Source organism: Natator depressus, chromosome 7 (assembly GCF_965152275.1).
Source record: "Natator depressus isolate rNatDep1 chromosome 7, rNatDep2.hap1, whole genome shotgun sequence".
In the NCBI taxonomy this organism is placed as follows: domain Eukaryota; kingdom Metazoa; phylum Chordata; order Testudines; family Cheloniidae; genus Natator; species Natator depressus.
In genome coordinates, this window is record NC_134240.1 from 81,258,876 (window position 1) to 81,285,726 (window position 26,851).

General features: G+C 39.9%; 1 protein-coding gene across 1 annotated transcript in view; it reads left to right on the plus strand.

The window, feature by feature from the left end:
• Positions 1-12,502, plus strand: part of HK1 (hexokinase 1) — a 69,294-nt gene extending 56,792 nt beyond the window's left edge. Inside the window, exons 16-18 of the mRNA XM_074958909.1 lie at positions 2,269-2,424; positions 6,547-6,780; positions 9,387-12,502. Coding sequence (XP_074815010.1) covers positions 2,269-2,424; positions 6,547-6,780; positions 9,387-9,531 — 535 coding nt within the window. The 3' untranslated portion in view covers positions 9,532-12,502. The remainder of the gene's footprint in view (positions 1-2,268; positions 2,425-6,546; positions 6,781-9,386) is intronic.
• Positions 12,503-26,851: the final 14,349 nt, after the last annotated feature.

Consider the following 26,851-nt stretch of genomic DNA (forward strand, 5'->3'; position numbering starts at 1 on the left):
GAAGACTTGGTGGCACAAGCTTTGGCATGGGCTAGCAATCTGAGTACATATCCAGGGTCCCCAGTGTACTGGTGCTGTGGTAGCTAACCCATGCTGAGGCCTGTGCTGCCATGGCTTCACTACTGTTGTTACTGATAATAGCGCAAGTATACTCTCACCCCATCACACCTTTGTTTGCTTTGTAGACTTACCCTGTAAGAGCTTGGCTTGTTTAGCCAAATACAACAAAGGCTGAAAGAGAGGACATGATTGTTCTCTATGGCCACGTCTACACTACCAGCCGGATCGGCGAGTAGTGATCGATCTATCAGGGATCGATTTATCGCGTCTAGTGTAGATGTGATAGATCAATCCCCGATTGCTCTGCTGTCGACTCCGGAACTCCACCAGGGCGAGAGGCGGAAGTGGAGTCGACGGGGAAGCGGCGGCCATCGATCCCGCTCTGCAAGGACGCGAAGTAGGTGATTCTAAGTTGATCTAAGATACGTCAACTTCAGTTACGCTATTCTCGTAGCTGAAGTTGCGTATCTTAGATCGATCCCCCCATAGTGTAGATCAGGCCTATAAATACATAAGGGCAGGGGAGTAAGCACCAAAGGGGCAGAAGAGCTATTTAAGCTAAAAGTCCATGTTGGCACAAAAACAAATGGGTATAAACTGGCCACGAACTAATGTAGACTGAAAATTAGAAGACGGTTTCTAACTATCAGAAGAATGAGATTCTGGAACAGCCTCCTAATAGGACTAGTGGGGACAAATATCCTAACTAATTTTGAGGCAGAGCTTGATAAATTTATGAATGAGATTATATGATAAGATAGCAGGCACGTGGCCTTCATGACCCAGGAGGTCCCATCCAGTGCTGTGCCCTGTGTTCCTATGTTTAGTTTTAATTATAAAATAATACTTCATCCTCAGCCAGTAAATGTTCATGTAGAAATGTTTATCCATGTCCATCAGCAGAGCACCTGATAGCAATAAAAATGCTGTTACAAATGAAGAGATGTATATCAGATCCCTTGCTTTTTAAAAGAAAAGTTTATTAATATGTGACCTCAGCACTGCATTGTCTGTTACTGTATCTCTGCTGAGAAATGGGAATTGACCACTGGCTTCTGTGTTTGTGTCTGAACAAAGTGTGAATTAGCAAAATTCTAACAAATTAGTAATTGTCAAATACGTTAAATGTTTGAGAATCATGTTAGCAATTCAACAGTAGCTTGGAGAGCTAACAGGAATTGTAGTACTCACATCTAGGGGCAAAACTGACAACTAGTTACAGGAGCAGGGCAAAGAGGGTTGGTAAGCATAGATTCCAATAGTATACAGTAATTGAGTTTGTATAACACCTTTTATCTCAAGAATCTAGCATGATTTGAGTACACCTAATGACACCTCACAACACCCGTGTGAAGGATGAGGATAAATAAAATACTGCTCCGGCTGTGTGTATCCAAAGAAAGGGGGGATCAAATTTAAGACAAAAGCGTTTCCTCAGAGAATTCAGTTATTCCTTTTCAAGGTCTGTCACAACTGTTTATTGTACACAACTATAATATTATTAAAGAGCTAGTTTAGGACAGAGATGCTCAAACTTTGCCCAGTTGAGCATGATCTTAGCAACTTGGCTGGAATTCTAAGGAGGCAAAGATAATATGGATAAAATGGAAGACATTGCATTTTCCATAACCTTTAGTTTAGAGGCATGTCCTTGAGAAATTGCAAGTCCCGACATGCAATGTTTGGATCAAGATATGTTGGGGTTTTTTTTTAACTCAATGATTTGTTATGCATTTTGGCACATTTGCTGTTGCCTCCACATCTGGACATGTACAACAGATTAAGTGCAGCCAGACATTGAAATGAAATGTTCAGTGATACAATATAAATATCCCTACGCTCTGTACTGATGAATTAATCCACAATGAAATCAATGAGTAATGTTAAGTAAGCTATACTCCTGGAAATACTCATGAACACGTAATATTACATTTGCCACTTTTTTCAGTGCGTTACCCAGTAGTTTCTGTTCTTTGCAGAACTCCTCTATGAAAAAAGGTAATGAACTTCCAGGAACTGAAACTCAGCTCTAAACGCACATTGTCTGTGTAACCTACCAACACTGAGGCAGCTCCATTTAATGTTCTAAGACTCCAGTTATATGAGAGTTACCAAACTCTTCACTACTGTTCTGCATATCCATGTAAACTAGCTGGATTATATATAAATAACATTCCTTCTGAACTGCACCATTGTTTGTAATTCCAGGTATGAGAAAATGATTAGTGGAATGTACCTGGGAGAAATCGTTCGCAATATTTTGATTGACTTCACTAAAAGGGGATTCCTGTTTAGAGGTCAAATTTCAGAGTCGTTGAAGACCAGAGGTATCTTTGAAACCAAGTTCCTTTCACAGATTGAGAGGTAAGATTGATACACAGTAGAATTGCTGGAGTTGAAATAGTGCATGTCTAATTTAGTACTGGTGCTTGAGGGGAGGAAACTAGGAGTGCAGTTCAACTCTGCTTGTCATTGGAAGGTATCTGTACCATAATCTTCATTAAAGAGCGATGAATATCAGCAGATCGAATTTTTCTAGTATTAAACTGTGATTATACAACATGTGTCCTCATTAACTAAATCTGAACAACTGCTTGGCATTCAATTCTTACTGAAGCACACACTGGTTTGTAAACTGTAAGGCCCTGCTTCTGAAAACATTCATGTATGTGCTTAATTTTATTTGAGTAGCCTTACTGAATTCAGTGTCCCCATGTTGCATGAGTAACGTTGACCCCTAGGCAAATGTTTGCAGGATCAAGGCCTGAATTGAGTAGATCTCAGATTCTTTGTTGTCAAAACTTATACACATTGGTAACTGTTAAATGGCAGATATGTCAGTGATCGTGGAAAGCCTTACATTATTTGACCTATATCTTTTGTGTATATTTACGTAAGATAGGTGTTACTATTTTCCTTTTCATACTCTGGTGAGATTCAGGCTAATTGCCTCAGCTTGCAGAATTTTAAACTGTTTAACTTGCCTTTTAACATATGTTTAAAGCTTAATCATGTATTTTGGCTTCTGTTACCTTTTCTGAAAGTAAGATCCTTTAGCAATTTAGGAATTCTAACATTTATAAAATGCACCATTTTCCTTTTTAAGTGTGATACAGTAGTTTTACCTGTCCCAGGTTATCATGTGCACATTCAGTTGAAGGAAAAAAAGACTTATGTCAGATTAGCAAAACTATTTATAGAGCACAATAATGAAATGGGAAGTTCACCTTAGAATTATAGGACTTCTACGTAGGGAAATAATGGGAGCAGAAATCAGGAGACAGAAAAATGATTTTGTGCTCAAATACTTCTGTAAATACGAGGGAAAATATTTTGTTTTTATTTGTACTAGAGGCCTATAAAGGCTGCAAGAAGAATTCTTTAGAAAGTCTTCTCAGTTCATAAGAGTATTTCCAACTAAGGCCATGTCTACACTACAGTAACTCCTGGCTTAATGTTGTAGTTATGTTCCTGAAAAATGTGACTTTAAGTGAATCCAATTTCTCCATAAGATTTAATGTAAATGGGGGGAGGGGGTTAGGTTCCAGGGAAATTTTTTTCACCAGACAAAAAACTATATTTTATTTACACAGTGTGCGCGCGCATGCGCGCGCACACACACACACACACACACACACACACACACACACACACACACACACACACACACACACACACACACACACACAGTATAAGTTTTAAAGAAACAATTTAATACTGTACACAGCAATGATGATTGTGAAGCTTGGTTGAGGTGGTGAAGTTAGAGGGTGGAAGCGTGTAGGATATTTCCCAGGGAATGCCTTACTGCTAAGTGATGAACTAGCATTCGGCTGAGCCCTCAAGGGTTAACACATTGTAGCCTCACACTCTACAAGACAGCACGAATGGAGGGAGGGGAGACAGCATGGCAGACAAAGACACACACCCTGTTTGTGGGAGAAAGAGAGAGAGATGCGCATTGCCCCTTTAAGTACGCTGACCCGACTCCAAGTACATTGCCTTTAAAAAGATCAGGAAGTTGAGACAGCAGCTGCAGTCTCTCTGTCCTGAGCCCTGTCCTGTCCTGTACCCACCCTGCTCTATATGGAGAAGGGGTAAGCGGGGGGCAGAAGTAGTGGGGTGGGGGACACCCTGACATTAGTCCCCCTCTTCCCCCCCCTCCCCTGCACAGCAAGCAGGAGGCTCCCAGGAGCAGCTCAAAGGCAGGAGCAGCACATGGCAGTTGGGGGAGGGACAGCTGAACTGCCAGCAGTTGATAGCCTGCTGTGCAGCTGCTGCACAGGGAACTTAGGGGGGCTGCTGGTTCCAAACCCCCACCAGCTAGCTCCAACGGGCTGCTCTTCCTGCAAGCAGTGGACAAAGCAGGCGGCTGCCAAACAACGTTATAAGGGAGCATTGCACAACTTTAAACGAGCATGTTCCCTAATTGATCAGCAACGTAACCACAAAACATCGTTAACCGGGACGACTTGAAGTGAGGAGTTACTGTACATCTTATGTCAGCAAAACGTATGTTGCTCAGGGGTGTGAAAAAAACACCCTCCTGAGCGATGTAAATTACGCCAGCATAAATGGTAGTGTGCACAGCGCTATGTCGGCAGGAGAACTTCTCTTGCTGACATAGCTATTGCTGCTCGTAGGAGATGCTGTAATTATGTTGACGGGATTGCTCTCTAGTTGGCATAGAACGGCTACACGAGAGATCTTACAGTGGCACAGCTGCGTTGGTACAGCTGCTGCTGTAAACTCTCTAGTGTAGATATAGCCTGAGTCATAGTGATGGTAATCAAAGATGCTTTTGCTGGTTTTGGTGTTTCATTTTATTGTTTGTAAGTTTTAACACAAAAACAATTTCCTTGTTCTTATTGAATACATACAGTAGTATGTAATAGTAGAGATATAATTATTAATCTATACTAGCAATAGCTACTCACTGATTATTTATTTGTATTGTACTATTAGTGCCAAGATAGTATGTTGTTGTAAAGTAATTTAAAGGCCACTTGATGTTTCAAGGAAAAGCATAATATAATGGAGACTTATAAATACTTTTTCTCATGGAAATATCCTTTAGAGGAAATGATGAGGGAAGAGACATGCGAAAAAAAAGGCTGTTGAACCAATATTACTTCTAAATAGAATGTGCTGTAATGTTTGCCATGACTCTTTATATGATTATTGGTGCTTGAATGCAGCAGCATAGGGTGGAGAAATGAGCTCAAGATTGTGAGACACTCTCTTGTGAGTCCTAACCTGGCTCCAACAGCAAATACTTGCCAGATGTGCCTATGATGCTTTGGTGGTTCATCCAGACCAATAAGAGGTTCTGTCAGTGCCTGCTCTGTAACCTTGGGGACCTCAGTGTTAATGCAGCTATGGTTCAGAGCCCTGACATCAGGAGCATGCCCACAACACAGTGGTCTCACCCTGGCTTCCACCAGTCCAGTCACTCTTTGCAGGGTGACACCCAACAATTCTTCTAGTCCTGAGTCTCCTCAAAACTGTCTCACCTGCAGTGTCCTGTCCCTCTTATTGGGTGCTCACAGAGGTAACACCAAGTTTTCTAGTACACACAACAGCTTGTTCGCCCAGCTGGGTTTATACCCAGCACTGAGATAGCTTGTAGTAAAACTGAGAATAAGCTTATTGACAAAGAACATGGATTTAAGGGATTTCAAGTAAGAGCAAAAGAGATAGGAAAGGGTTATAAACAAAACAAAAATAACACTTAATTCTAGCAAGAAGAAGCGCAGCTTTATGCAGTTTCTTGCTCACTCCAAACTGCCAGTATTCTCAGGCCTGTTTTAAAGGGAGGATTCAGCTTTTATAGGTACAAAGCACTGTCTTCTTTGTTCTCTCAGGTGATGGATTATTCAAATGTTTCTTCCCCCACCTTATATAACCCCGAAGTTTCTTGTCTCTGTTTCAAGAGCCAAGAAGGCTTCCTGGGTGTACAGACTCTATCCCCCATTGTCATCACCCCCACTTTTTAGCTGGTGGCTTTGTTTACCTTATATGTAAATGTACTTTTCATTGTCCTCTGTGATCAAGTGGGTCAGACAAGTAAATACATGTTCCTTTGTCTAGGGCAGGCTGGGATTTATGGGCTGCCTGTCAAACACATTTTAAGGACATCATTTCATCCTACATTTATAACTCATTCTACTCACCCCATACATACATCGCACAATGGTTTTGGGACCAGCGTGTCTCCAGTTTGCGTATGATACTTTCCACAACATCTTTCAGATACAGATTATGACAATAGTGTGTTGGGGCAATGAGTGTGTCAGGCCTTATGTGAGTCATGGTATGGTGTGCCCTCTGCCCATTGGCATTCATGGGCTCCTAAGCTCACCGTGCCTCACAGAGGGATTGTGAGAATTTATTAGGTGTAAATTGTTGTATAAATACTAAATATTGTTCTTGTTAAAGGGCTCATTCAGTAACCTGGTCAAACATTTTGTTCTCCTTTCTTTTCAGTGACAGGTTAGCATTGCTTCAGGTACGAACAATCCTCCAGCAGCTGGGCTTGAATGGTACCTGTGATGACAGTATAATTGTAAAGACGGTTTGTGGAGCAGTATCGAGAAGAGCAGCTCAGGTGTGTGGAGCTGGAATGGCTGCGGTTGTAGATAAAATAAGAGAGAACAGAGGATTAGACCACCTGGAAGTAACAGTTGGTGTAGATGGGACTCTGTATAAACTACATCCACAGTAAGTATTATTTTTCTCTGCATCTGTTTGCAATAAGTGCTTCATTGCTGTAGGTTTGGCCTTTCTCTGAAGTGTCAGATACTGGTCTCTGTTAGAGGAAGAATAGTCATTTTAATTAATAGCAAGCAAAAACAGAGCTTGAAAAACAATTCTGGTTGGAGCTTTATACGGGGAATAAGAGACTGTAAAAGGAATAATAAAGCACAAATAGTTAGCAGTAGTATGCCAAATAAAAAGTAATAAAACTCATTAAATAAGTTGGTCAGAAATACAGGCGAGAGCAATAGGGCCATTGAATAGGGAAGAAAACAAAGAATTATTGCTTCCTGAAAAAGAAATGACAGAAGAATTAAATGGTTTCTTTGCATCAGAGTTTGATATTGCAACTTTGGAGGGTGTTTGTGTGTAGTAGTGAGGAAGAACGGTAGAGACTGACATTAATGAAACAGTGGTAGGCAAAAATAAAGGAATACAAAACAGATTACTTCCATGAAAGATATGGCATAAGCTATCAAATAGCTGAGCCATGAACTGCTGCTAAGTTAATAATGGTATTGCAGTAGTGTCTAGATGCCCCAGTCAGGGTTTGGAACACCATTGTGCTAGGCGCTGTCCACACAGATGGAATGAAGAGACAGTCTAGAGATGATAGTGTGTAAACTGCTGTGGATCTGTGAAAGGTAAATTGTGTTGGAAAATGTCATGACTTTTGCAGGGCTGTGAGGAACCAGTAGATTCAGTATATCTCGACAGTCAAATGTGGGCCTGACAGATTATCATATGAAGTATCTAATAGTGGGGGTAGATAATAAATTAGTAAAATGCTAGTGATTCTCAACTCATGCTTTTTGTAAACATGTAGTTTAGGGTCTAGGTCATATATTGCCCATAACTTGCATATTTTTGAAAATATATATACATTTATGGGTTCCCAAATCCCCTGCTTGCATCACCCCACTCCCTGCTGTGACATTCCGGGGTACAGTCAGAGAGGAGAGCTCCTAGGATTACTGTGACATTCCAGGGTGCAGTCCAGACCAATGAGGGGCTGTCAGCCCTGCCCTGCAAACTTGGGTGCCTCACAATGCTTTGTAGCTCCCACCTGAGCCGTCCACAACAGCCTTCCAGCATGCAGGTAACACCCTGAGTGTCTGTATATAGCTGCAGCCTGCCAGCCACACATCAGTCACACTCTGGCTTCCACCAGCCTGGGTTACCACTTGCAGGGTGACCTGAACACACTCCCAGTCCGGGTTTTCCCCCAAAATGTCTGTTCTGCACTGTCCTGCCCTCTCCTGAGCAGTCAGACACATTCGATTCATTGCCTCTCTAAGGGGATCCATATACAACAGTTTGTCTCCCTAAATGGAGTTACCCATACAGTTCACAACAGTGAATTAGTTTTGATTAAAGAATAAAATAAAACAAGTTTAACTATAAAGAGAGAGGTTTTAAGGTAGTACATGTGTAAGGCATTAAAGTCAGAAATGATTACAAGAGAAATAAAGATAACGCCCTTTCTAGGACTAAAACTTAAGAATCTAGACTTGGTTTCAAGTTGAAGTCTAATACCACATGTTTCCAGTAATGTTGCTGACAAAACTCTCAGGCCAGGACCAGTGGCTGTTTCTTTTGTTGTCTTAGGTGAAAGAGGGAGAAATGGATAGGGAGAGATATCTTGGGGAGTTTTTCCGCCCTCTTTTATAGTCCAGTCCTCCTTTGAAATGCATTTTTCCGAGGGTTACTCCTAGATAAATTTCATTCCTGCTGGGAGGTTGGAGTTATGGAGTATTGTGGTGAAAGAGGTTTCATACAGATCTGTTTGTTCCTGCACTCCCCTCCTTGCCAAAAAAATGGCCACTTGATAGGTGATTGCTCATCAACTTCGATGACACCTGGCTAGAGACGTCAGCTTGTTCTTTCTCTTTTAGAGAATGGTTTACTCCGACTTGTCTGGTAAACATATTTCAGACCTAACTTCAGCTTCTGTTTATAACTTTACACATAATGTTACTACACACATTTCATCATGATATTAATGACCACTGAGTTATAAGTTTTCAAATGATACCTCACAAGGCATATTTTGTACAAAGATTATTACAGTAGTGTGTAGGGTGTGACTACAGGGGTGCATTTGGTCACAATTACCTCATAGCAGCAGTGGTGGGAGGCAGGAGCAAGCAGCCCAGGTGGTAAAGACAGCTCTTCTTCATCAGCTGTGGGGCTTAAGGGAGTTTCCCCATCGACCTCCCAGAGCCAGTGACTGTATGGAGAGGTAGGATCAACTCCTAAGTCTCAGTCTTGCATTAATGATGGTAGGAGGGAAGGGCAGAGGTAGTATACGTTCAGGCAACCATGCTCCCTATGGCTAAGGGGTGGAATTAAATAGTTATTTAAACTGCTTTTCCTTTCATAGCTGCCATTGTTATATTGTCTCCCAATCACCTGCACTCTCCAGCAATGTTCTTCATCTCTCTTTATGTACCTAGCCAGTGTTCAGAATTTTGTTGAACTGTGTTCCTCATGGCAGAATCCTGTAGCGATGCTGTCGCCCAGGGATGGATGCTGAATTACACTTACATCCGTATCTGTTTGCTTTGTAGCTTTTCAAGGATCATGCACCAAACAGTAAAGGATCTTGCACCAAAATGCAATGTGACATTCCTTCTTTCGGAAGATGGCAGTGGGAAAGGAGCAGCTCTCATTACTGCTGTGGGATGTAGACTTCGTGATGCTGAGCAAAACTAAACTCCAGAACACTGGCTTTAATTCTGCCTTTTGAGCACTTTCTTATAAAGCAGCGACTCTGTAGTCTGAACTGGTAGAAGACCAGAATTCACTGCTTTATTGAAAAATACAACTAATGACATAAAAAATAGGATACAAACTAGAGTGTGTGCTGTTGATAATATCACCCATCTCTGGACCCCCAATCTGCATGTTTCTTTTCCACCTGGTTGGCACATACATTCCCCATCTCTAGGTCATTAAAACCAGTTTATTATTTATGCAGCTGTCAAAATAAGTTGTTGTTTGAGATAAAATTACAGTCAAATGATATACATTAATGAGCTACTTTTACTTCATATGAAATGTATTCGCTCCAGCAGATACTATGTCCATGTTAAATGCACCACTGATATGCTGAACATAAAATCAAGGTGTTTATGCTTATCGAAGCAGAAGTAATAATTCCCTCCTGCATTTCTGCCCAATGTTGTTTCACTTAAAATGACTCTGGAAATATTACAGTGTGTCAGCACTGGGTGCTCACGTAACTGTACAGTGGGACTTAGAATATGATTTATTTGCCTCCAGTTTTATTACAGTAAAAGTAAATGGCACCGTCCCACAAATCTGGTATCACTGGCATTTCCCATTGCTTCTGTGAATAGTGTTGTGTTATGAAGTACAGTAAGTATTGTTTAAAGAGGAAAATCCTTACTAGTAAAATCAAGTGATTGATTGGGGTAATCCAAATCTCTGGACATAGAAATCTGTGGTCCTTAGCAGATTTTGCTATATTCTTCAGAGTCTAAGATTTCTTGTAAAAGTTTTCTATCCTTTTTTTACTAAATAAATCAGCACACTGCTGCTGTTTTGCTGAATCTATAGCTAAACAGACTGAAACAGCATAATACAGAAATGTAAAATTCCCATTCTTACTTTAAAGAGTTTTTTTTTATTTTTTTGTTTTTGTTTTGTTTTGCTTCAAAGCAAGTTTTAATGTTTAAACACCTTCTCAAAACACAAACACCCAGCTAAAGTTAATGATCCTAAGGAAATACCAGGGTCTGGCTTTGGTTTGGACGTTAAGGAACCACACAAACAGTGCCAGGCCCAGTTATTCTATGGACTAAAACAACAACGACAAAGATTATATACATACTTTGTATCCCTTCCTATGTTGAATTGATTCTGTCATTGTAAGTATTTAGCCCATCTATTTTTTTTTAAACCGAGAAGCAAGTTAAGCCAAGCTACATTAAATAACTTTTGCATGTCACGCTTTTTTCCTGCCAAAAAAAAGGAGAGTCCTCTGTAGTTAATTCCTCCTTTTCTACCAAAAATGAATTGAGGTCTCTGCAGCTTGCTCTTCCCTCTTCCTGTGTCACCCCCAAGATTTGGATTGCCCTAGTTATTGGTAACATTTCATTATGCACTGTGGTTGAATGTTGTAAGGTAATGTGAGTCACAAATAGTACTTGCAGCTTTAAGTGTGTGTGTCTACCTGAAGAATTGCATGCCTAACTGGTTTTGCAAAGGTAGAAAGTCTTTTTACTTTGCACACTAGTAATAGTTATACTAGTGTTAAGTGATATTTGTGAAAATATTAAACTTTTTTTGATGTGTGTTAACTGGTGTCCCGTGATTCTTTCTGGAAGAGGCTCTGTTGGATGATGGCTTGGTACTTTGCAAAGCTCTGCTGTTTTATAAAGGTATAAAACCTAATCACAGCGATGTCCGAGGTTTTTATATTCCTATGTACTCTATTACCAAGGGGGAGTTCACAGGCATGACAAAGACTTGGCCTATTGTATTAAAGCAAACCTGCTTAGAAATACATTTGGCCAGCTGTTCAGTCCTGGGTATAATAGATGCACCTCTGCAAAACTGCACATACTCTTATGGAGTCCACAACCTCCTTGTTTGTGCACACCATCTGACATTTGCACACCCACATATATCAGGTAATTACATACATTCACTGGTTTGCATATGCAGTTACCTGATTTGTATGTTGAAATGTCAGTTTGTATGCACAAATGTTGAGCTCTCGCAGGTGTGCCAATTGTGCCTCTAGTTGAAACTATATAACTCATAATCTCTGCACAGCTGTCAGCCTGCCAAGGCCCAGGTATGCATCTATAATCCAAAACGATAGACAAAATAAAGTGAGAAGCTTGCTATGCTGAACAAGGTTTTTGTTTGCTTGTTAGTGTAAGTTACATTTTCTATCATTTTAATTTCACAAATCTTATTTATGATATCGGCAATCTTTTGGAGATGGCTTGAGCCATAAAATTAGGATCTGACTTTTGAACACCAGTAAACGTGGGTCTGTTTGAATTTGAGAATTTGGTTCAATATACAGAGACTGAATGGCAGCAAAATTCAAATCTGGATCAAAGGTTAGATTGTGAAACCTCTTCCCCTAAATTTGGAGGTGCTTGGTTATGTGGATTTTTGGTTGGGCCAATCTTCATAATTTATAATAAAAATGGGATGACAATAAGCATGGAGGTGGCTTTGTGTTTATAACAGTGGAACTTTCCCTGTCATGGAGGATAGTTAATATGAGATAAGAAGCCCTAGTTCTTTTCTAAGCAGAAGATGGACGTATGCAGACTTTAATCTCTAAACTGCTTCTTACCCCTGAGAAGTGTGTTAAGAGTGAAGTGCAAGTCTTGACTGTATTTTAAAAAATGTCTTAAATTCCATGTTGACCAAGCACTAATTGAGATGTCTTACAGTGCATTATTTAAAGGTTTGTGGCTTGAAGAATAAAACTATGATCCTTACTTTGTAAGATGTTTGTTATATAAAAATGATCATATAAACCTTATTTCAAGGGAAAAGTGTCATTTACATACCTATGTTATGCTGTCATCTGTTCATACTGCTACAGTTGAGGGTCCTTTAGTGTTTCTCTTACAACGGTCTCAGCAGCATTTTAATGTTTTAAAACAAGCAATTTTTGTTCTTTTTAAATTAGCGGAAGGCAAAAATAAAGAGTTTCCTAATTTCTGAAACTGTTTTGTGCTTTTTGTTTCTTCATTTTGTTGGAATGACAAGATTCTTCAGACAATTTTTCCTTAATGAATACAACGGACTCCTTTTTTGGTATTTAAAAACAAAAATAACTTTAAATAGCAGTTCTCAGTAACTGGATATTTTAACTGCAGTTTAATATTTAATCATTTCTATATACATTGTGAAGGATTTTATTTATTATTATGGAGAGCCATCTTCTTCTTACCTCATGAATTGCTATAAATAATGTAACCTGCCTTACACTCTACCGTCTTATTGCTGTGCCTACAGAATGATGGGGAAAGAGTCTCCACTTTCAATGATTGCATCAGTGACGTGACATATCTTACCAGAGATCGTATTCTGATTCCTGCATAGAAATTTAGCGATGTCTTCTAAAACTGAAGAAATTATTCTCCGAATATGAACCAGAAACAGGCTAACAAAAAATATCAGTGATCTGATCCATCAGAAAATAGCTGCAACCTTCATAGCAATACAGGTCAAGGAAGGATGGTGATGCTAGCTCTGCAACATGCTATCCCAGCCCTTCAAGAAAAAGAGCAACCTGACACCCAGAAGGGTAATCTATATCCCACTCTCTCAATACAGCAACCCTTCAGTTCCTTACTAGGGTATTGTAGAGCTGTTTAGTAGGAGGAGAACTCAAGTTAGTCACCTAAAGTGCAAACCATCTGGTTATATGTCAAGAAGAGATGGAAGATGAACTAGCTTTCTGGAAGAATGGACACAGGTCATGGTGGATTCTCCATCACTGACCATTTTAAAATCAAGATTGGATGTTTTTCTAAAAGATACATTCTAGGAATTATTTTGGATCACAATGGTCCCTTCTGGCCTTGGAATCTGAAATGGTTGGTAAGCACAGTAAGTGAACTAGTGCTCTCAGTTTAGCTGCTTTTATCAATACAGGTTAAGGTGTCCTTAACATCCACGTAGAGACAGTTTAACATCATTACAGTTAAGTTAGCTGGGTCATGTTGTAGCTGAGGAAGGGACAACTAACACAATTGTGAAGAGGTTATAGGGTGTTAATGGGGCTTTCCAGTAGTGTTAATCTAACTCGGTTGAAAAAAGCACCTTTTTGCATCATCTAGGGGTAGACCCATAATGATGTGTAACTCAGGCTTGCGATGACTAAGAGCACTGACAAATTTCTTTAGCAGAGAATCTCTCCTAAATTGCTTTTATTTCCTGTAGCAGAAAGAATCGTGATGGTTCTTGTTAAACAAAGCTGTCTTCATTTCAGTTTCTTTCAGAAACTGCTGATCAATGTGTGTGAGTATTTAGCAGCATCACTATAGGTGGTTTCTTTTCCAGCTTCCATTCATTTTCTTAAAATAATGGTAAACCCTTGCATGCCCCCCAAAACCAGCTAAATAATGTCCAGATTAAACATCTTGAATGGTAGTGTACTGTTTTAAAAACCCTATTCCTTACCGCAGTTACCCATCATGTGCTACAGTCTGCTGGGAATTAGTGCCACCAGAAATAGCCTTGTCTGTCACATGTGGATGAGAAATGCTGTCTCTGGAAAAATCAAGCTGTCTAGTCAAGGGACAGCTGACGAGGAAGAGCTTTTGGGAATTTTTTAAAATCTTTAAAAACAAAAACGAATCTTTGAAAGATGTGCGCAGCAGAGAGACAGTGCCAAACTGCAGTTACAGTGGTGTGAACCCATGGAACTATGGGGTCACACTAGTGTAATTTTTAGCAGAATTTTCTACAGGGTGCATAAGTGGGATTATTAGGCAGATATTGAAGAGGAACCCATCCATTCCCCTACCTAAAACAAAACTGGGAAGGAAAATGATGTCCCTGTTTACTCTTTCAATTTTATTTACAACATGGCTTCATTACTCTTTATTCATTATGGGCTTGATTATAGCCCACTAAAGTCAATAGAAAGAAATCCCATTGATGCAAATGGGGTTTGGACAAGGCCTTAGTAATTCTATTTTTGCGAATGAAGAGATTCTGAGTCTTTAGGGCTTTTCTCACCTTGGTAAAACTTGGAAGTAACACAAATTAAAGTAGCAAGTGAGATTGCTTTTCCCCTTCCTTATTTTTTATTTTCCAAAGTTCACATCCATCCATTCACATTGCACATGATACAAGCAAACCGAAACAAACAAAACAATATCATGCATGTAACTGGATGTGTGTATATATAAGTATAAACAATATATATCTGTATAACATTCACTCTCAAACTAGTCTTTTGATTAAATGATTGAAACATATAGTCATTTGTTAAAATGTTTGATATTTCACCCAATTTCTAAAATGGTGGTTGGACAAGTAACTGAAAATCTGAACATTATTCAAGACTGTTGCATATATTGACTTTTATAAACAGGCAATCAAACTACAGATTAATGTACTGTGTAATGAAATGTATAGTGAAGTCTAAGTATCTCACTAGCCTGCTGTTTGTGGGTGTGGATTTCCAACTCTCCTCCTGGAACTACCTTGTTTTCAAACTGCTCTTCAAACACTGCTTGCAAGTGAGCATCTATGATGTCACCGTTTATCACTGTGAATGCTGGGGACCTGGCAGTGCATCAGAAGTCTTTTCTTTGCTTCCCACACACTCGGGGACTCCAGCTAGGTATGTATCCTATTTCCACTGCTTATAGGGGCCTCAGGAAATGTCTTCATATTTTCAGTTGCACTAAGCCTAGAAGTTTTGTTTCTTTCTCCTCCCTCTTTCTCTTTTCCCATTGCTCCAGATGAGCAGAGGAGGGGGAGGTGCTAGTTCTCTAATCCCCATCCAGCCCAACACTTCATAGCTACCAAGCTTTTAGAGCAAAGGTGGAATATTTCCAAATGACTGACAGACTGGAGGCTGTAATAGAAAAGAAGGAGCTAAGTCTCACCAGGTGTTCCATTTACAGTCACGGTAAGGCTCTTTAATATTAAAGAACACTGCTTATGATAGAGAAGGTGCGTCTATTCTAAACCCTTATCACAAACACAGTGAGTGACTATGTCTTGAATTTATTGTGCTTAATATCTCAAACTTTTAACATTGCCTCATTCCCCTATTCACCCTTGCTTTTTTATTTTTAATATGGGGGAGGAGAAATGGTGTGGATAACTAACATGGGAAGGGAGCTGAGATGTGTGTAGGAGTGGGAGTAAATGAGTTAGGCAGTCAGGGTGCTTGGATGATCAAAGTGGCTGTGCCAATTCAGGGCAACCACACATGCATTTCCCCTCAGTGGTCCAGGAAGGGAACCCACTCTCAGGCTTCTTGCTCCTGCAGCCGTTGCCTTTCTTGGGTGGAGATACACGTCTTTCTTTCTTCTGACTGGGATATTTCCAGGCCCCACAGGTCCCTGCCTTCACTGTTGTCAAAGTTCCTTCCCCACTCTGAACTCCAGAGTACAAATGTGGGGACCTGCATGAAAGACCCCCTAAGCTTATGCTTACCAGCTTAGGTTAAAAACTTTCCCAAGGTACAAACTTTGCCGTGTCCTTGAACCGTATGCCGCCACCACTAAGCGTTTTAAACAAAGAACAGGGAAAGAACCCACTTGGAGATGTCTTCCCCCACAAAATATCCCCCCAAGCCGTACATCCCCTTTCCTGGGGAAGGCTTGATAATAATCCTCACCAATTGGTACAGGTGAACAGAGACCCAAACCCTTGGATCTTAAGAACAATGAAAAATCAATCAGGTTCTTAAAAGAAGAATTTTAATTAAAGAAAAGGTAAAAGAATCACCTCTGTAAAATCAGAATGGTAAATAACTTACAGGGTAATCAGATTCAAAACATAGAGAATCCCTCTAGGCAAAACCTTAAGTTACAAAAAGACACAAAAACAGGAATATACATTCCCTCCAGCACAGCTTATTTTGCCAGCCATTAAACAAAAGAAAAGCTAATGCATTTTCTAGCTAGATTACTTACTAACTTAACAGGAGTTGGAATGCTTCCATTTCTGATCTGTTCCCGGAAAAAGCATCTCACAGACAGACAGACAACCCTTTGTTTCCCCCCGCCTCCAGATTTGAAAGTATCTTGTCCCCTCATTGGTGATTTTGGGTCAGTTGCCAGCGAGGTTACCTTAGCTTCTTAACCCTTTACAGGTGAGAGGGTTTTGCCTCTGGCCAGGAGGGATTTTATAGCACGGTATACAGAAAGGTGGTTACCCTTCCCTTTATATTTATGACAACTGTTATTCCCAGCAGAGACAGAGTGCCTAGACAAACCTGCTTGTTTTCTCTTCAAAGACAGTAACAGGTGTAATTGCTACAGTTACAAGTTACCACACAGCACTTCCTATGCAAGCCTACTTTATTCTTGAAGTGGTAAGATTACAGAGAAAATATTAAAAACAGTAAAAGGACCTACACAAATGCTAATAAGCTTGCCAGAGATCACCCCAACCCTAACATGGACTCTGGCAGCAGCAGACCTTCAACTCCCCACTCAAGGGGAGTCCTTGTGGTTCCAAGTTCATTACAGCTTGGGATCAGAACAAGCACACAGTCTAACCGGGCCTCAGCTGGCCACGTCGTGCCAAGCCTTCCCTAAGGATTGGGGATCTCTGTGGATCCATTCAGTGGATCAGGAAAAAGCCCCTGAGCCTGTTTAAAACCTGGCTATTTGTCCAAAAATCCTTTGTCTGTTGGTCCCTGGAGAATCAAGTTTAAACTAGTATGTGCAAATCTCTCCAGGGGTCTGGCTTTAAAGGGCTGAAATGTAATTTCTCTGGTTAGTTTCCTCCTCTTACTAGAGCAGGTACATACAATGCCGCAAAAGTACATACACAATTGTATTTTTAATTCAATGGACTCCAAAGGTATGAACCCTAATTCAATAAGGTTTAACCTAATAAAGTTCATTTAGGATATCATAGAAAACTGTCAGTCTGTTACAGTGCTTTGTTGGGTTAGAAGGATTAAAACAGTTCTCTGCGTGGACTATTAATTTTATATTAAACCTAGCTTCTAGCAGTGGTTGCATTTGCATGTATGTGTTAACTTGCGGCATGGGCTGGGGACATACCATCCCTACTAAATGTTGTTAGTCATACTAACAAGCAATTCTCAGCCAGTGAATCAGATGAAATACATTTGAAATAACTGCTAGTAAGGAGGGAGATGATCTCGAGGCAGAATCTGTACAGCTAGAGGTTTCTTCCTCCAGTTGTGAAGAACTCAGACAGAACTATTGTGCTCCTGAGAAGTATTAAACTGAAAGATAATAGCCAATGTCACTCAAGCTTCATCTGTTTCCTTCAGTGCACAAGTATTGTTACAAGCCCATATGACGTTTGAATGGGAGACAGCATGGCCAATACATAGAGCACTGGACTGGGGGTTAGGAGATCTGTGTTCTGCGTCCAGCATTGCCAGTGAACCTGGTGTGGGTACATGGGTAAAACCTTCTTGTGCCACCATGTCTTCACCTGTAAATTAGGGATAATTATATTTTCCTTTGCAAAATGCTTTGAGATCTGCAGAGGATCTCGGGGGCTCAGATGCTTTATTCTGTTAACATGGGTGTTAATTAATGTGCACGTTGGTAACTTATGTTTTGCTTGTGTAATAATGGCTATTAAATGTTTAATTTCTGTGATAAGTTTATAAAGAAATGATGTTGAGATTTTGATCCTACTTCCTATAAATAAGAATTCCAGCAATAAAGATTCTTTTAAGGAATGGCTTCCCAATTTATATTGATAAACTATAAGGCCGTATCAGAACAAAGGCCCAAACACCCCAGAACTCTGGAAAAGTTCAAAGCCAAACTTTGCAGCTTGGGTCGAGCTCTAATTTATGGTTTATAATTTGTCTTAGTTACATCTCCTACGGCCCAGTCCGGCAATCTCATCTGTGCGGGTGTACTCCTGATCGGTGTGAGTGAGGGTCCAGCTGAATGGATCTGATTGTGGAACTGGGACCTATAGCAGTATGCTGGTTCTTCTCCATAGAAAAGTTTCTTAAAAAACAGAAAAAGGAAGGACATTTCCATCAGGATTTTTTTTATTTAACCCTTTTGTTCACCCAAGTTGGCTATTCCCCCCTGCCTGCCGCCATTTTTTAAATTGAATTCTTCCCTATTATGATTTTCAATCCTGGAATGGGCTGATATGAAATTCTTAACTCAGTGATGGTCTTTGGAGAATACGTGGCTGTGCAGCTTACAGACATTGTAGCAGGGTGTGGGTAGAGGTGTGTGAAGAATTGATTTTCCAATTATTTGGGAGTTTATCAACACCAAATTCAGCTTGGGTCAAACCAAGACTGAATTTTTTTAGAATTTTTGGTGAGTGGAAAAATCAGAAAACCCTGTCTTGGGGCAAAGGAAATATTGATTTCAGACATTTTAACCACGTATTTAATTAATTAATTTGGATAAAGGTACAGAAAGCGAGGGGCTAGATTCACAAAAGAGAGGAGGAGATGGCTAGGCCACTTACCTGGGGAACCGCATTTGAATTCCTACTCTGGAGCAGGGACTTCAACCCAGCTTTGTTTTCTCCCAACTAAACACCAGGCAACTGGTTGCCCACTTTGTATGAAATACTTGGCTAGCCAGAGAGAGAGAGAGTGAGAGAACGCAAGAGAATGATTGTATAGCCAGGTAGCTGCTCGCATGTTGGTGGGAGAGACCTGGGTTCAAATCCCTTCTCTAGAGCTGGGATTCAAACATGGGATCTCCCACATCCCAGTTGAGTGCCCGAACTAGTGGGTATAAGGGTACCATTGCTGCTGCCATCATCTCCATTTTGTGCAAGGTGCCTAAATCCCCTTTGTTTCACTCTTGCTGAAACACCCCACTTAGACGTTTCCAACGTGTGTTTTGTTTCATCTGAAACAATTTGACAAAATCCACATACATTTGTGATATGTTTTGATTGACTCAAACCTGCATTTTTTGGTGGGGAGGAGGAGGAAAGGGTTGGCTGAAAAAGTCCACCCAGCTCTGAAACCGATAAATAATGACTACTCTTATCCTGTTTTCAATGTTCATGGCACCTGCCACAGCATGGTACAAAAGAATCAATTGAAAATGGATCCCAGGCTTCTAAAATCTACTACACTATCTTTTAGAGACTATATTTTGAACACTATTCCAGAGCATCTAAATAAAAATCCAAGTGTTAAATGCATGCAGGTTAATGATGTCGTCTTTTTCTCATTTCAGTGTGTCTGTTTTTCAGTTAGCTTTGTTTGGCTGGCTGGTTACGGATCAGCTGTGAAGTTGATGGGTAAATAAGTTTGTCTCCCTCCGTTACTTTTATACATGGGCACCATTGGAAAGCTAATCTGAAACCAGAACGAAACCTGTAAACATGCGCAAACACAAAAAGGAAATTAAATGATACAATGATCATGCTAACTGCAAAGAGAGAGAGAGAGTTGGGGCATGCTCCACCCTTGAATGAGCATGGGGATAGGAAAGGCTTCCATTGAAGTCAATAAGAGCCCTGTGCACTTGTCTGAGGGAAGAATTTGGTTGTTGGGGGATTGAATGCATAAAAAGAGAGAGACACTTTCACTGCTCAGATGGACGAGGCAGTGATCAGGTCTCTTTCTATTTTATGTATTGCACTATCAGAGAGAATGCGCCTTCCTTTCAAACACAAAACATAAAAACCCCTACAAGTTTGGGCTGTGGCAAGTCTGTACTGGTTAGCTAGTTTTTCATTCTGACATTTACAGATGGGATGTTCATGTAGGTCCCTTGTGTGTTTAATATAGTCACTCTTAATAAATGCTAAATGACCGTGAGCTGTATTGAGAAAATTCCAGTTAGAGACAGGACATTAGAGGAGCGGCTTTGAAGAAAGAAGAGTAGTTGTTAATTCATTAGGTCTTTATTTTGCAAACCTGCTTACGTGGATACCTGAATAAGCAATGAGGATGACTACTGCTGCTGTGCTCTTGCCTGCTTTAATTTTAAATGTGGAGAGCTTTGTTTTGTTTGTGATTTATGTTCTAGGGCCTAGAGTCTAGGCAGCCATAACTAGACTCAGCAATGTCAGGTGTTACTGCATCAGGTAGGCAAACAAGAGGCAGATAATACAAATGCCTTTTGTTACTCTATTCTCAAATGATCCTACACCATGGAAGTGGATGCAAGTTCTGATCACACAGTAACTCTCTGAATTTTACTGAGGGCAAAACATTTTAAAACTGATTTAAAATGGCTAGTAACACGCAGCGCGTGTTCAGAGAACCCCGGACTAAATTCTCTCTGGGTCTAAATGGGCAAAGCTCCATTGAGTTCAGTAGAATTCCTCCCATTCACACCTAAGGAATTTAGCCACTTGCCTATAGGATGGTGGGATTTTTTTGTGTTTTATTTTTTTTGCTACTAACCTTTGGTTAAGGCAGCAGTAAATAATTGGATTGTACATCGTAGAACTCCTAGCAAGCAGAAAGACTGCAAGATAGACTTGCTGAATGTACTTTTGCTGATAGATGTCTTCCCTGAAGCTCCCCAGGATGAAGTAGAGGTGATAAAGTAACCAACAGACAGCAAAAGTTATCATAACAATGACCATGGTCCTCACAAACTAGAAAAGTAAAAGGAATACTTTACTTCATTGTCTCTGTGCAATTATCTGAAGTTTCATGTTTATCTGATTTAAAACAATACTGTTCTTCCTCCTGATTTATTAAATCAGTGCATATTTTTATCATATGTTAGGGGTTTTATTATGCCTTAGATCAATGAGAACTCCTCCTACACTATTGATGCTGATAGGAGTTCTGAGCGCAAGAAAGCAGAAGGGCATATAATGACTGTAGATTTTATGTTTCTTTGCATTAATACATTTTAGCATATTAAGGTAGCCTGCTCCATAAGAATTGTTTACAGTCAAATTGGAAATATTAGGGAAAGGTAGATTAAAATATTAGGGAAAGGTAACCATCAGTTGAACTAGTGGTGGTGTATAATGGGAAGAGAAATTTCTTCCTGTCTGCAGCATACATAGATCTATTCCTTGAAGCATGAATCCATTGGACACTACCTCCTCCACTCAGTGTAGCCTTGGGCAAATCAGTAAATTCTCCCTGATTGGAAGGTCTCTCTTTTAGAGACTGTCTTATGACAAATTATTGCTTTTCACGCTCAGGAGGTCTGTGAAAAGAGCACCTCACCCCCTCCTCTGACACTATTTTGTCACTTTTTCATACATCCTTAATATGCCAATGTGCAATCACACAGCATTGCAAGATTTTGCATGAATGTAAGGTACATTTCACAGCTAGAGTCAGAACTGCTGGCAAGATAAAAGATAATTATTAAGTTTCACTTCTAACCTTTTTGGCAGTAACTTGATGGTGATAATAGACTCTGTTAGTGAGGTCTCTGGGAACTGTACTACTCCAAAGAGTAATTCCTATAATGCTATATGCGACAAACATCATTATTAAAGGCAGCAGGTAAATCAAGGCAATCACTATGATGTGATACCTGAAAAAGAAAAACAGATACATCTTCACATTTAACATGTGTCTCAAAGAGCTGTTGTCCAAGTGTTATACCAATAAAATAAAAACCAGCAGGATCTTATTAAAGGGGAAAAGGCAAAATGCCACATTTATTGTGGATATAGAAAGAATCAGAGTAAGCAGTTAGTTATAGCTATAACATTCAATTCAATTTCATATTCATTGTCTCTCTCTCTCATACACACACACAGGTTCTGCAAGGTTGTTATCCTAGTTACCAGCCTTAGAGTTGCTCATGCCAAGCCACTGTCCAGGTGGCCTGGACGTGAGGAGTGAGCAGGACCTTGTCAGATGCTCATCTGATGCTCCTGGAAGTTGCTTTGCAGAATCAGACCCCAAAGTTCTCACTTTCTAGAGTCCATTTTTATAGGAATTTCTTCCTATGCCAGTCTGTGGGAATTGCTTCATCAGCAGATGCCACATTCCTGACGGCTCTGTGCTGCCAGATGTTATCTTGTTCTTTGGTTCTCCCATTCTTGAGGCTGTTGGGTGGATTCCAGTCTGCCCTCCGGGAGTCCTCTGGTTATTTCCACTTGACGTCGTCTTCAGCCGATGGACACTGGATTCTTAGGCTGGCACCTCTCTGATCATTCAGTTATTATCCACACCAAGCATCCATCCACATACATCCTCTATCTCTATTTTAATCACAATTGTTAACAAAGCGAGATGAATACAACAAAAGGGCGGGGAGTCTCTGGGTGCTGTTTCTGTTGTTACAGAGTATTGCTTTGAGTCTCTCTCTGTGTGAGTAGTTGTGACAAAGAATTGCTTTGAGAACAGACTCTGTCTTAGAATGTACTAACACAATTAGCAGCTTGCAAGTTTCAAACAGAGAGGGAGAGAAACAGTACCAGAAACCAAGAGACCTCTTAATTAGTAATACCCTGGAATTTAAACTATGGGGAATCAAACTCATTTGTGATTTTAATGCAGAACTTCTTTAATATGATCCAACACAAGTGTCTCATACTTCCCAGGGATGTGTGCGCACAGTTCCCATTAACTTCCATGGGAGCTGTGCACCTGCATCTGAGAACAGAATTTCACCTTAAAGCCTCAATGCAGATGGAAGGAACTTCCACAAACTGTAAAAATGCATTTCTTTCATGTTCCAGTGATCTTTCCTCAAGCTGAAGTCTTGGCTCTTTTTAAGGACAACATTATTTTATCTTTTTAACAGTGACTTAGATTTCACATCAGCTTGTTCAGGGTTCACTGCCTTACTGGGGTCATGACAGAGGGATTTATAGCATTTGTGGCTATAAAAAAGTTAGCTACAAATTATGGAAGATATAAAATCAAAATTTTATAAAATCATGAAGTACCTTCCAGTACACAAGGACACTGGGCTGAATTCTGAGGTTCTTAATCCTGCAAATTCCTGTTGAAGTCAATGGGAATTTTGCTGGATTAAGTACTTCAAATTTCAATGTATTGGAAGCAAGTGTGGCTGGATTTTTAAGAGAGATAACCGGGAATACTGCTTTATAAAGTTTTGATAAGCGAATGGCATTCAAACTTAGATTATTATTTATATTGTTTTTTTATTTACAAACAAAAATAAATACTTAAACCAACTGTCAAAGTAGGCGACCTAGCTGTCGCTACTACCGAAACCAATAGCATCTGCTTCAATTGTATATGAGAACACTATTTAATGTTACCCAACAAGTTTCATTTCATGTAAGGAAAATATAAATGTTATGCTTGGTATGATTATTTTAAGCAATCACCATTTATGGGGAGTGAACAACTGATTTAGTCAGTTACAGCAGATGTAATTTTCACATAAACTCTGTAAAAGGATTATGCATTAAGCCTTTGGCACACACTTCTGGCATTAACCACAAAAGGCTATGTATGTGTTTCTTCTCAGAATGATGACATTATGTAGTTATTTGCTACATCAAAGTAGATTACATATTTAGCTAAGTATGTGGTTCCCAGATTATAAAAATACGTGGATTCTTCCTGCCTGAAGTGGGGGGTGAGGGGGATTCACTGGAACCAAGATTTATTGCCTATTTAGCAGACTTTACATTCCGTTTTCTCTTATCACATTCACACAATATAACCCCCATTTCCACCCCTTTGGTTGTCTCCCTCTGCAACATCAGCTGGGTTACAGCACAAATTCTCTGATCAAGGAGATGAACAGCCTTCTCCTAGGTTGCAATGCTGTTTTATTTCTGGCTAACAAGAAGTGCTTTAGGGTACAGTTGTCCTTCCCTTTGCCTCATGGAGTCAGAAGGGTATTACTTCCTTATTGCTCTTGTAACCAAGGGTACTGAAATTAGAAAAACTTCCAGTAAACTTTCAAGTGATGCTGCATCGATTTCTCATTTCTATTTTATACAACTGAGAAGTTCTTACATGAGCTGATGCTTCCGTCCAACATCATCTGGCCAGGCAACAATACATTTAGTCTTTCCATTATCAATCATGATCTCAGCATAAAAGCACTGCGGGAAGGCAAGTCCAAATCCACCAACTATATTATTCCTATAATTACTTTGGTGCTCACAGCAGAAAGTTTGGGCTTAAAGGGATAAATTATAGCCATGTACTTAGGAGAAAAATGGGGTAACATCATTTTTATTGTTGTACCAATAAACTAGTCAAAAATTATAATGAGGGCAAAAATATCCCAAATCATGTATCAAGACATAATCAAAACTACATATTTCAATTGGTGCACATTTTTTGTTTGTTTGTTTTTGGTTTAGTAACTTCCACTGGAAGGAAAAATTACAACATTTTATAACAAGTCACTGCTAGTTTATCTTAAGGGAATGCACTATTGTGTGTGAAACTTATTATACCTTGTATCAACAGTTCCTTGCTCTCTTGGTTAGTACAATAACATTCATAAAGAGAGAGCAATCCTTTTGTGTAAGAGTACATGCATAATAGGTTTGCAGTGATCCTCCTTCTTTCTAATCTTAATTGCTGCCTCCTCGCTGTATCTTATAATTTACTAATTTGGAAAGCTTGAATGAACTAAGCTAAACAAAACTTTCTGCAAATACCAACACAAACTACTGTCCATGAACGAACACAGTCCACCTTAAATAACGAAGACAGCTGAATGTGCTGCTGTTGTGGAACTGATGTTAGGCCCAGCTGAATAATTGCAAAGCCAGCTCAGTCCACAAGAATGATTTGCTCCATCGTTGCAGCTGTCTCTCACTGAAGCCAGAAAAAAGTACTGAAACTGTGATATGTGTTTGGTCTGAATCTTGGTAGCATGAATTGCATTCACATTTTCAGTAGCAGATGTGTATATATATTAAAGCTTTGAGTTACATACTGCTTTGTTGCATGGAATCTATTTCCTGCTAACAGGGAAGATTAAATTAAAGCAGGGTCTCCACCAAAGCCTCCTATTTTATTCTCAACAGCAGTTCGTGGTCTTGCAAGTCATTTGCCATGTATCTGAACTGTTGATTTTTAGCAGTGGAAACTCCATGTGTCACCTGCCTCCTCTTTCTGTAACCGCTCTCGCACTTGTGTTAGCAGTTTAAGTGGTGTACTGTTGATTCTTTTCTCCCACACCTGTTCAGAACAATCATGTCAGATATCTGACTGTAAAATTACTTGGAGGAGCAATGCCTTGTTTTTAACGTCTCTGTGTAAAAACGCAGTTGTATCTTAGAGAATATGTAATCAATTATTCACATCTGCCTTACTCTTTATCATGGTTATGTCAAAGTCCAGCTAGAGTGGAAAACTGCAATTACTTCCTTGATTTCATAGCAAAGGAAGACTGTGGCTATTGAAGAGAATTCTGTGCAGGTCTTCATACAATATAGACATGATAAAGAATACATGAACACAAGCACCATATGTATTGCATATCTGTCAGAGCCTTATTTAGAGAGAAGTAATGTACAATTCCTGTGACACTTTTTTTGTTTCTTTAGCCTACAGTATATTAAGTTATACTTTGCTAGAACCCGGCCAGGAAAGAGTCAAACAGTAAACAGTCCCCTAAGTGTTAGATTCATAAACTTTTGTAAGCAATCTGTGCTCTATTCCGTTTCTCATGATGAAAAGCAACTCTGAAATAGAACGGTCAATTATGACACTGACTGAGCTGTCAATGAGGAATTGAACCAAGTGCTGGAGCTAAAGAAGGTATTACAGCAATGCAGAGCAGATTAGTGAGATGATGGTTTTAGATAAACACCGACAAGTTTGGACACTCATCCAAATCTAGAGATTTCTTCTCCCTCCCTCCCTCCTTGCTATGTCCCTGAGCTTCCCTTCTCTTTCTCTTCCCCCATTCCCTACAGGCTTCCATCATGCCCCACTCTACGTGACTTCCTCCCTACTCAGACAAAACAACTGGATCAACTGCACAAACTGTAAGTTTGAACATTATGTGCTTATGAACTTTTCCAAGGGAGCCTGGTGGGGTTTGTTATTTGGAACTTGAATCTCCAGCTACTGATACACCTCTGCCTGGAGGCCTAGGTGTAGCTTGTCTGCATTAGCCATACTGTGCAGGTTCTACTGTAATATACAGTGCAGCTGGAAATATTAGCAGATCCTTTGGCTGGCAAGAAAGAAACAGCTCAATGCTAAACATTGTGACAAAGGCAAAATGACTGGAGTCCTTCCCACAGTGATGACTAACAGTACGGTAAGTGACTTTTAGATATGCCACTTTTAGATAAACGATTTTAAATTACAGTGTTTCACCAAGGTCAGACAACCGAGCTTGAGCAGACATTAACATCTATAACAATAAAAGGAAACAGAATCTTTCAGTTTCCAGGAGACAGTGTCAGGATCTATTTAAGGTCA